A 10,257-nucleotide genomic window follows, 5' to 3' on the forward strand; every position below is an offset into this window, starting at 1 on the left:
GGTGTTTGGTGCCTATGACAACTGCATTGTGTTTTATCTTTTCGTATCAAATATTTTGATAATTAAGTCACACCTGAAGTGAGGGTAATATGGTTTCATTGATTTCCTTTTAAACAAATGTGAATTGCCTTGCTGTCCTGTTGATGCTCTGATACCTAATGTGGTAAAATGGTTTACTGCAACACCACAGTGTAAAAGCATGCAGATCAGATGTTTAAATGGAAACAAAAATGGCAGCCTCCCTATCCTCAATTCAGATGTCCTTTAAAAAAAAAAAAAAAAGCAACCAGTTGGGCACATGCAAGATTATCTTTTCACCAAAATATTCATAATTAAGCAAGAGTTGAGGGGGGTATTTTGTTCCCTACTTAAAATTTGATTTCCAATTTTATGATAGATTCTTAAGGGCCGGCTCACACGAACGTCTGCCATCGTTATTTTCTGTCGTTTAAACGACGCGTTTTAACCGCTCGTAATAGATTTCTATGAGAGCGTTTATGTTAGTATCGTCTGGCAGCGGTTTTGGGAGTTTTTTTCAGCGTCGAGGTTGATGACGTTCTTTCGGACGCCTCATGAGACTTCTATTGGCGGCTGCGTTTGGCAAACGTCAGCGGTAAACGCATACAATCGCCGTCGAAAGCAGTGGGAACGGTTGTGTTGAAGGTTGTAGGCGTTCTGGAGGTATCTTGTTGACAGGAAATAGACCAGAATTCATAGGGAAGGGTGTTGACAGGAAATGGACCATAATCCTCTAGTGCTAAGGACACAGAAGGAAGGAGAGATGGCGCAGGTGTCTCTGGAGAACACTGTGGAGCTGGGCAGACTGGTGGACCTGATCCAGAACAAGCCTGCTATATGGGACACAGGCAGCGCTGAGTACAGCAACAACATACAGAAGAGCAGGGCATGGGAGAGTGTGTGCCTGTATTTTTTCCCTGATTACCATCGTCGGTCTGCAGCCACCAAGAAAAAAATTAGTGAATTTACACTTTGTGGTTCATTATTTCGTTGTGCACGAGTATTTGTAATGTTCTATTGTTTTTTAAAACTTGAGCCTTGGTATATCTTTTTGTGCAATCCAGCTAGCCAGCCGAACTGTTGTGCAAGGTTGCTAGGCCTGAGAATGGGGAAATTTGTCTTATTATACTGTATGCATCATGTTCAACCATGCTTCATTTGCTATCTCTAGGCTGTTGCACATGTCTTCCAAAGCTTTTTGGGGTTTATTTGGTATAGTGCATTTTTTTTTTTGTTTTTTTTTTTTTTGTTATTATTATTGGAAGGGTGGTGTGTGGTAAGGGGTAAGAGAGTGGTAATGTCTGATGAAAGTATGAATTTGTATTGTTGTACTATTTATGCACAATTTTGACATTGGTGTTTCAATGTATTTACAGTGAACATTGTGAAAACCAAGTGGAAATCCTTGAGAGATAGATTCAAGAAAGACTTGAAGGTGCATCGTGGTTCCAAAAGTGGGCAGGCTCCATCCAAATACAAATTCCATCCGATGTTTGAAAGCCTGATGTTCCTTGTTCCGTCGCTGCAAACCAGGGCGTAAGTGTGATTTTAACGATTACCACCTAATCAATATGTCTTTCTCCATAGTCATGTCATCTTTCATGCGAATGTGGTCGAATTTTTTTTTTTTTTTTTGTTTTCCATAGTACTTCTGGAAACATGGGATCGGTGCGTCGTGAGGAGGAAGAGCATGACAGTCAGTCTTCTGTACAACCTGAGGATTCGTTTTCTGGACAGTCAGCAAGTGAATCTCTATGTGATGTTGGTGTGGAGGAGCAATCAGAGTCTTCCTCTGTGTATCAAGATCATGGTGATGATTGTCTCTCTCCGCTAGCTATAACTCCTCCCCCATCTTCACCCGTTTCTGTAGCTGCTCGTGCCCCTGTGAACCCACCCAAAAGAAGCAGAGGTGCTGCCAAAAAAACCACAGATAGTAATAATGAGGAAGTTTTAAAAATGATTAAAGAGGTGTCAACTTGTGTAGAAAATGCTATGAGGCCTAAAGATGACATATCCTATTTTATGCAGTCCTTAGAATTGGATGTTGGAAAAGTACCAAAACACAATTTGGGGAAGTTAAAAATTGATTTTTTAAAAATTGTTGATCTTTACCTACAGCCAGATGTTCCTTTGCAAAGACAACCAGACACACAGCAATATGCTCCACCTCTCAACCAATCATTAGCATCAAATCAAAACCCAATTTCAAACTATAGTGCCATGTATCCTTTCACCACATCCTCATCTCAAACCCCATTTTCTTACAACAACTATCCGGGCCACTGTATTCCTTATATGCAACCAACACTGGCAAATACTTCAAGATCACAGCGCGGTCCTACTCAAACATCCCCTGTGGATTTTGGTACTGCTGAGGCTCTAGGGTCTTCTTTACAAATGTTGTCCAGATCCTCAACTCCCATAATTGAGGATGTGTAAACTGCTGAGTATTACAATAGTACTGCATTGGTGTTTAGTATATTACATAGTATGTATAGTATAGTATTTATGGTATAAGTTGTGGAATACCAGTTTTTTCCGTTAAGTTTATATAATTTTACCTGGTCCATTGCAGTTTCTAGGCTAAAATGCACCCAGGGCGAGGGTGTAAAAATTGTGCCCCCCTCCCCCCCGAGCAAGGTATGGGTGCCCGCAGTATAGTTTTGCCAGGTCTAGTTGCACTTAGTATAGGTCCCCCCAGTATAGATAGCCAAGAATAGGTACCCCAGTATAGGTAGCCAGGCATAGGTGAGCCGGTATAGTTGCCCACGCTATAGGTTAGCTAGGTAGGTGCCTCCAGTATAGGTAGCCAGTATAGTTGCCCCCAGTATAGGTTAGATAGGTAGCTGCCCCCCAGTGTAGGTTAGATTAGGTAGCTGCCCCCCAGCGTAGGTTAGATTAGGTAGGTGCCCCCCAGCGTAGGTTAGATTAGGTAGGTGCCCCCAGGATAGATTAGATAGCTAGCTGTCCCCTATAATGGAGGGGGGAGCCAGAGCCGCGGGGAGGGCAGCCCGACCTCTCCCTCCTTCTCTTCTCCCGGGTGCCCTCCATGCTCCCCCCTCAGATGCAGAGCGAGCAGCCGGGAAGCGCTGTTTACAACATACCTCCCTGGCTCCAAGCGCTGCTCTCTCGCCGCTGGTCTGTCTCCTCTCTCTGCATAGATGCGGATACACACGCGGCTTCCTGTTTAGCAGCGTGTGTATCAGCATCTATGCAGAGAGAGGAGACAGACCAGCGGCGAGAGAGCAGCGCTTGGAGCCAGGGAGGTATGTTGTAAACAGCGCTTCCCGGCTGCTCGCTCTGCATCTGAGGGGGGAGCACGGAGGGCACCCGGGAGAGGAGAGGGAGGGAGAGGTCGGGCTGCCCTCCCCGCGGCTCTGGCTCCCCCCTCCATTATAGCGCCCTCCACCCAACAGCGCCCCGGGCGGTGGCACGCCACGCACGGCTGAAGAAATGGGCCTGACCTGGTCACATAGTCTCAGCAGTGCACATACTATTGCAACCTGTATTTGACAGTACCCTTATCTGTCCCATTGTTACCGTTATTAAAATTACATAATTTCTTAGTGTGTGAAAAATATAACATGTACTTGCCCTCGGGCTTCCTCATTCTACTGGCAGTAGATCTATCCACCGCTGCCACTGCACATTTTTTCATGAAGGGCACTCTGCGGCGATGGACAGATCATCTGCCAGTGGATTGGGGAAGCCCCGGGCAAGCACATGCTAATTTTTCACCACTACGATACTTCCAACCTATGCGGGTATAAAAATGTCCCATCATACACATTTTTATACTATATATCATATATATAGTTAGTATATACGTCCATATAATTGCAGTATATATAGTGCCCCCCCCCCCTGTATACAGGTAGTATATACTAGTGGAGTGTTTGGAACTGCAACCTCCCCCCCCCCCCCCCCCCCCCGCCTGCACACACACGACAATCCTGATCTCTGTGTCTGTCCAACCACCCCCTGCCCCCCCGGTCAACGCCACTCTATCCTCATGCAGCTCTCTGAGATTTGTTTGATAAAATCCCAAAGGCACATTGAACATACCTTCGTGTTCTAGTGAGGCGATAATTAAACCCACACTCTGTAATATCCAAATCTCTCTTTGAGAAAGGCTTCATGAGGTTTGTATACAGCGCAAAGGCCTCATCTCCTACAAGTACATGTGGGAAAGGCTGTCCACCATCACTAATGGGACAGGGGATGGGGAGATTTAATTCCCCTGCATACAATCAATGACCAATACTGCTAATAAAAAAAAAATACAAGGCAGCCACAGATGTTATCTAAATTTTTATTGTGGAAAACACAATTATATATATATATAAAAGAGTATGTTCAAGTAGTAAATATAGTATGTTGTTCACAACTTTACAACTATTTTATCTAACAGTTTTTACCTGTTGTTTATAGAAAAAACTTTACTGCAGATATCAATGTGATAATACATTGTAATAAAAAAAAACATGTTTTGGACATAATCTATACGTCTACATTCTTGGTTTGTAACATATTAAAATCATGTTTGCCGGATATCACCACTGGTGTGAAACAGTCCCTGCCAGGTAAAGTGTTGTCTCTGTACCTCCTTAGTTGGAAACAGTTCTGTTGAAGACTTGTGGTACAGACACAAACTAGGCACAGTGGGGGTGGGGTGGTGGTGATCAGCACTGGTGTGAAACAGTCCCTGCCAGGTAAAGTGTTGTCTCTGTACCTCCTTAGTTGGAAACAGTTCTGTTGAAGACTTGTGGTACAGACACAAACTAGGCTCAGTGATCAGCACTGGTGTGAAACAGTCCATGTCTATTTTTTTTTTAAATCTTGCTGTACTGAAATGGTATGGAACCTTCGCGAGACACAAAGTAGTTAGCAAATCTGCCACGTACATCTCCGGCTTCATTGCTGCCTCTACAAGAAACACTCTGAGTGTCTGTGAAAGGATGATCTGGGACCTCATCTGAGTTAATGCCTTCTTTCATGCGTACATAATTATGGAGAACGCATGCGGCCTTCACTACATTATCCACATTATCAGGTGTCATGATTAGTGTAGAGTGGAACACCCTCCATTTGTTTGATAAAATCCCAAAGGCACATTCAACATACCTTCGTGCTCTAGTGAGGCGATAATTGAAGACACGTTTTCTAATATCCAAATCTCTCTTTGGGAAAGGCTTCATGAGGTTTGTATGCAGAGCAAAGGCCTCATCTCCTACAAGTACATGTGGGAAAGGCTGTCCACCATCAGCAATGGGACAGGGGGTGGGGAGATTTAATTCCCCTGCATACAATTTCTGACCAATACTGCAGGAACGGAATATGTGAGAGTCTGCAGTACTCCCATAGGACCCCACATCCACTGCAATGAACTTGTACTGTGCATCAACCACAGCCATAAGCACAATTGAGAAATACTTCTTGTAGTTAAAATATTTAGAACCGGATCCTGTCGGTAGCTGGATACGTATGTGCTTTCCGTCGACGACACCGACACAATTTGGAAAATTTGCTTTGGCTTTGAAGCCTCGGGCTGCCTCTTTCCAGGTATCCTCAGTTGGTTCTGGCATATAAAGTGGTTGGAGTACCTCCCAAATCCGACGGCAAGTGTCATGCACTATCCCATGTATAGTTGATCTTCCCAACCTAAACTGATAATGCAATGAGGCAAAAGACTCTCCAGAAGCAAGAAACCGGAGGAGGAGGAGGAAAATAGTATTAAAATACACAAAAAATACGAGTTGGACACAAAAGTATAAAAAAACAAACACCATAAACAAAAAAAAACCTGACTCACCGTAAGGTCAGCAACAGTCTTTCGGCTGGACTGACCGGCATCCGCATGTTGGTGCGCTGTCTCCGAATAAGTGGCGACACCAACATCAGGAGTTCATCGAATGACGACACAGACATCCGAACATAACGGTGAAACTTCTCGGGGTGTCTTCTTAAGTCTTTATAAAGGGCCATAAAGACACCCTTAGTAGACCTCTGAGCTGTTATGGGATGTACCCATGTACGATGACGCACAACCCTCTGAGGCGAAGACCGCTTCATCAGAAGCATCCTCAAAGAAAGAAGCTTCAGCTGCAGCAGACTAGCCTCACACTGATCCATATTGAAAGTCAAAAACGCAATTCCTGGGGACAACTACCAGAGCTCAAAGACAAAATGTCGATATCACTCAGGAGTACAGGAAGTACAAACCTATGACGAATTTCCACTTCCAGGTACAGTTGTTCTGCCCCTTTTTATGACTACTTCCTCTTTAACAGGCGTCTAACTATCAAACGCTACCAAACGCTGTTGAACGCGTACGCTCACTGGAACGCTGACAACCGCAGGCAAATAGTTTTGTTCAAACGACATGACGATTTGTGTCGTTCGGCGTTCAGCGGTTGAACGCTTATAGACGCGGACGCAGCGCAGACGTTCGTGTGAACCGGCCCTAAAAGGGTGATCAAATTATGTATAGTGGTGAAGGGTGATCAAATTATGTATAGTGGTGGTCAGAGCTTTGATCCTCATCCAATAATTGCCCTAAATTGGCGATCTACAATGTTTACTTACTTGATGTGCAGCTGTGACCATTAAGCCAGAAAAGGGTAGAAAATCCAACAATTTGCTGTCCATTAACGTACACTGTTTCAAGCAGCAGTTTGACGCAGAGTGTCACTTTAAGCATAAACACCACTGTTCTCTAAAGTAACCTATGGCACGCTCTATATTTAAAGTGACAAATGCAGTTTAGTGACGGTCTGATTACCTATTAATAAATAGGCCCCTTTATAACTAAAAATTATGTGAAAAGTTTTACAGACCCAGGAATGGAAACACTAACTAGTCAAAGCCAGCAACTGCAAGTCAGTTAGCACCCGGCTATTTAACTATGATCGCATGGGGGCCCTCTTGGTCACCGAACCCCATGCAGGTGATGTGATCAGGAGCAGGCAAATGGCAGTAGTGAGTGTTCTGCTGTTAAGCAGCGTCTGGAAGCAGGAAAAAAATTACACATGGTCCTGAACATGGTTTTTATTAGTGAACGGGAAGGGTTTTTTTTGCTTATTGGTTGCACTTGCGGTTGGGAAGATAAAGGAGAGCCCCCCCCCCCCCTGCAATGGCAGGTGTGATTGCTACGCCCATGTTTGCTTGGCTTACTTCTCAGTAATTAAAACAAAGGTTTGAAATATGTCCACCATGCAGGTTCAGTGCACACAGACTAACTCCGGGCAGGGGTGTTGCTAGGAACCTTATAGATATGGGGCACTTTTGGCTGCTCCAGATGTAAAATGAGTGGGGACACATTTACATGAACTTAAATGGCCTAAGCAGGCCTGCCCAGCAAGATGTTGGATGAAGCCCCCCTCTCCATTAATACAATAAATAAATGCAGCATGTCGCATAAATGGGCAGTGCCACTTAAACATAACAAGGCAGAGTTACTTGGCTTCTGTGCTCACTGGTCTGGCTTGCTGCTGGACAGGCTGGCCTGCTGTCTGGCAGTCCCCCTACAGCATTCCCTGACCTTCTAGTGCAGGGGTAGGGAACCTATGGCTCGGGAGCCAGATGTGGCTCTTTTGATGGCTACGGGCTGAGACACACCAGAAAAGCTCCCCAAACGCTAGAGGTTTCAAAAGCTCTTCCCAATGTAATGCTATGGGTTTTTTTTTTTTATAACATTAGCAGAAAGTTTCAAAAACTCAAACCGCTCAGAAAAACTCCTCTGGTGTGCCCCAGGCCTACATCTGGCTCACATACAAATCAATAGGGGTTGATTCACTAAGCTACAATGATCAAGCAGCGCAGCTTAGTGTGGCAGCGCAAAAAAATTCAAAGTAGGCACGCTACTGCTGTAGCATGCTCTACTAACTTACTCACGCTACCCCAAAACAAACGGCTGCTCTAATTGCCCCACTCTGGACCCTGTCAGGTTCACTGACTTTGTAGGACGAAATCCCCGCACTTTTATTGGCCCAAGCAGCCTATTGGGCCAAAGTTTGGTGATCTCGTCCTACAAAGTGAATCAACCCCCAAGTCAGCTATCTAATTGTACAAGCTGTTAGTTGGTATTTCTCCTGTCTGGAAAATTGCTAATGTTGCGGAAAATCCAAGAGAAGCTGAAGACGTATCTGACACTTTTGCTGCCCGGTGGGTCAACTGTATATCCATCACCATAGCAACAGGGACGTAAGCTCTCTGCTGCGCATGTACACTGTCCTAGTTTGAAACCTATTGTATGGCTCTAACAGAATTACATTTTAAAATATGTGGCGTTTATGGCTCTCTCAGCCAAAAAGTTTCCTGACCCCTGTTCTAGTGGATCGCCTCCCATTAACCACCCTGGCGTTCTATTAAGATCGCCAGGGCGGCTGCGGGAGGGTTTTTTTAAATAAAAAAAAACCTATTTCATGCAGCCAACTGAAAGTTGGCTGCATGAAAGCCCACTAGAGGGCGCTCCGGAGGCGTTCTTCCGATCGCCTCCGGCGCCCAGAATAAACAAGGAAGGCCGCAATGAGCGCCCTTCCTTGTTTTGCTTACATCGTCGCCATAGCGACGAGCGGAGTGACGTCATGGACGTCAGCCGACGTCCTGACGTCAGCCGCCTCCGATCCAGCCCTTAGCGCTGGCCGGAACTTTTTGTTCCGGCTACGCTGGGCTCAGGCGGCTGGGGGAACCTCTTTCGCCGCTGCTCGCGGCGGATCGCCGCTGCTCGCGGCGGATCGCCGCAGAGCGGTGGCGATCAGGCAGCACACGCGGCTGGCAAAGTGCCGGCTGTGTGTGCTGCTCTTTATTTGAAGAAAATCGGCCCAGCAGGGCCTGAGCGGCAGCCTCCGGCGGTGATGGACGAGCTGAGCTCGTCCATACCGCCCGGCTGGTTAAAGCACCACAACCCCCATAGAATAACATGGAAAGACACTCGGAAACACCGCTCACTCAGAACCGGACCGTGCTGGAACCAGGATGGCCAGATCCTTGAAACTATAGCAGAAGAAGAGGAAGGCCCGCACGTTGTCCTAAACGAAGTCCTTTATTATGGACGTATCCAGAGAATCAGCACACACTATCACACATCTCCAGCTGACATGTTTCAGACCAGGTGGTCCTTAACCTCCTTAGCGGTAACCCCGTGTGTGACACGGGGTAAGCCGCCGGAGGGTGCCGCTCAGGCCCTGCTGGGCCGATTTACTTAATTTTTTTTTTGCTGGACGCAGCTAGCATTTTGCTAGCTGCGCCAGCACCCCGATCGCCGCCGCCGCGCGCCCGATCGCCGCTATCCGGTGCGGCGCGCGGCCCCCCCCCCCCCAGACCCCGAGCGCTGCCTGGCCAATCAGTGCCAGGCAGCGCCGAGGGGTGGATCGGGTCTCCCAATGACGTCGGTGACGTCATTCCGCCCCGTCGCCATGGCGACGGGGGAAGCCCTCCAGGAAATCCCGTTCTTTGAACGGGATTTCCTGATCGCCTATCGCCGGAGGCGATCGGCGGGGCTGGGGGGATGCCGCTGAGCAGCGGCTATCATGTAGCGAGCCCTCGGCTCGCTACATGATTTAAAAAAAAAATAATTAAAAAAAAAACTGCTGCGCTGCCCCCTGGCGGTATTTTTCATACCGCCAAGGGGGTTAATCATAGATTGACACAGGAAGAACTTATATACCCTCCTCCTGTGGGGGAGGCGGCCCTGTAACCAGGGATAACCTTCAACTCCACATAAAGAGGGGATATTAACAATAGTAAGCATATTAAAATTAATAAAATCAACTATATATAATAATAGTAATACAAATAATAAAAGGAGGGAGAAAAAGAAGAAGCGGGCTCAGGTGCAGAATTAGGTAATTAAGGCTAAATCCCCCGGGAATTTAGACCGTTAGGGAGTCTCGTGCCCAACCTATAGATCCATAAAGCCTCACGGCTTTTTAGTTTGATTGTATCCCCACCCCTAACACTTTGAGATATCCTTTCTAGGCCATGGTAGGAAAAAGAGGACATGTCGCCATGGTTAACTTGGCGAAAATGTTTCGCCACATTCGAAACATTGGTACTCAGCCAACCCGGACCGCAGTAATGTTCCCCTATTCTGGCACGCAAGGGTCTAGTGGTGCACCCTACATATTGCATGGCACACTCACTACAATTAACCAAATATATAACGTATCGGGTGCCACAGTTAATAAACTGTTTGATGGGGAACCTATGACCGTTCGCAGCGGAGATAGCTTCCTGAGT

General features: G+C 46.4%; 1 protein-coding gene across 1 annotated transcript; it reads right to left on the bottom strand.

The window, feature by feature from the left end:
* Positions 1-4,850: 4,850 nt before the first annotated feature.
* Positions 4,851-5,946, bottom strand: LOC137536130 (uncharacterized). Its single transcript, XM_068258232.1, has 2 exons — positions 5,837-5,946; positions 4,851-5,733 (listed from the first exon to the last, which is right to left on the bottom strand). The coding sequence occupies exons 1-2, from the start codon at positions 5,944-5,946 to the stop codon at positions 4,851-4,853; spliced, it is 993 nt and encodes a 330-aa protein (XP_068114333.1).
* Between the last annotated feature and the right edge of the window lie 4,311 nt (positions 5,947-10,257).

This window comes from Hyperolius riggenbachi, chromosome 1, assembly GCF_040937935.1.
Source record: "Hyperolius riggenbachi isolate aHypRig1 chromosome 1, aHypRig1.pri, whole genome shotgun sequence".
NCBI lineage: Eukaryota > Metazoa > Chordata > Amphibia > Anura > Hyperoliidae > Hyperolius > Hyperolius riggenbachi.

Excerpts from the sequence above, each read along its gene's own strand:
- LOC137536130 (XM_068258232.1), bottom strand. The coding sequence starts at position 5,946 with ATGTCTGTGTCGTCATTCGATGAACTCCTGATGTTGGTGTCGCCACTT. Across the intron at positions 5,734-5,836 it reads GCCGAAAGACTGTTGCTGAC|CCTCCGGTTTCTTGCTTCTG; the intron begins CTTACGGTGAGT and ends TTTCCTCCTCCT.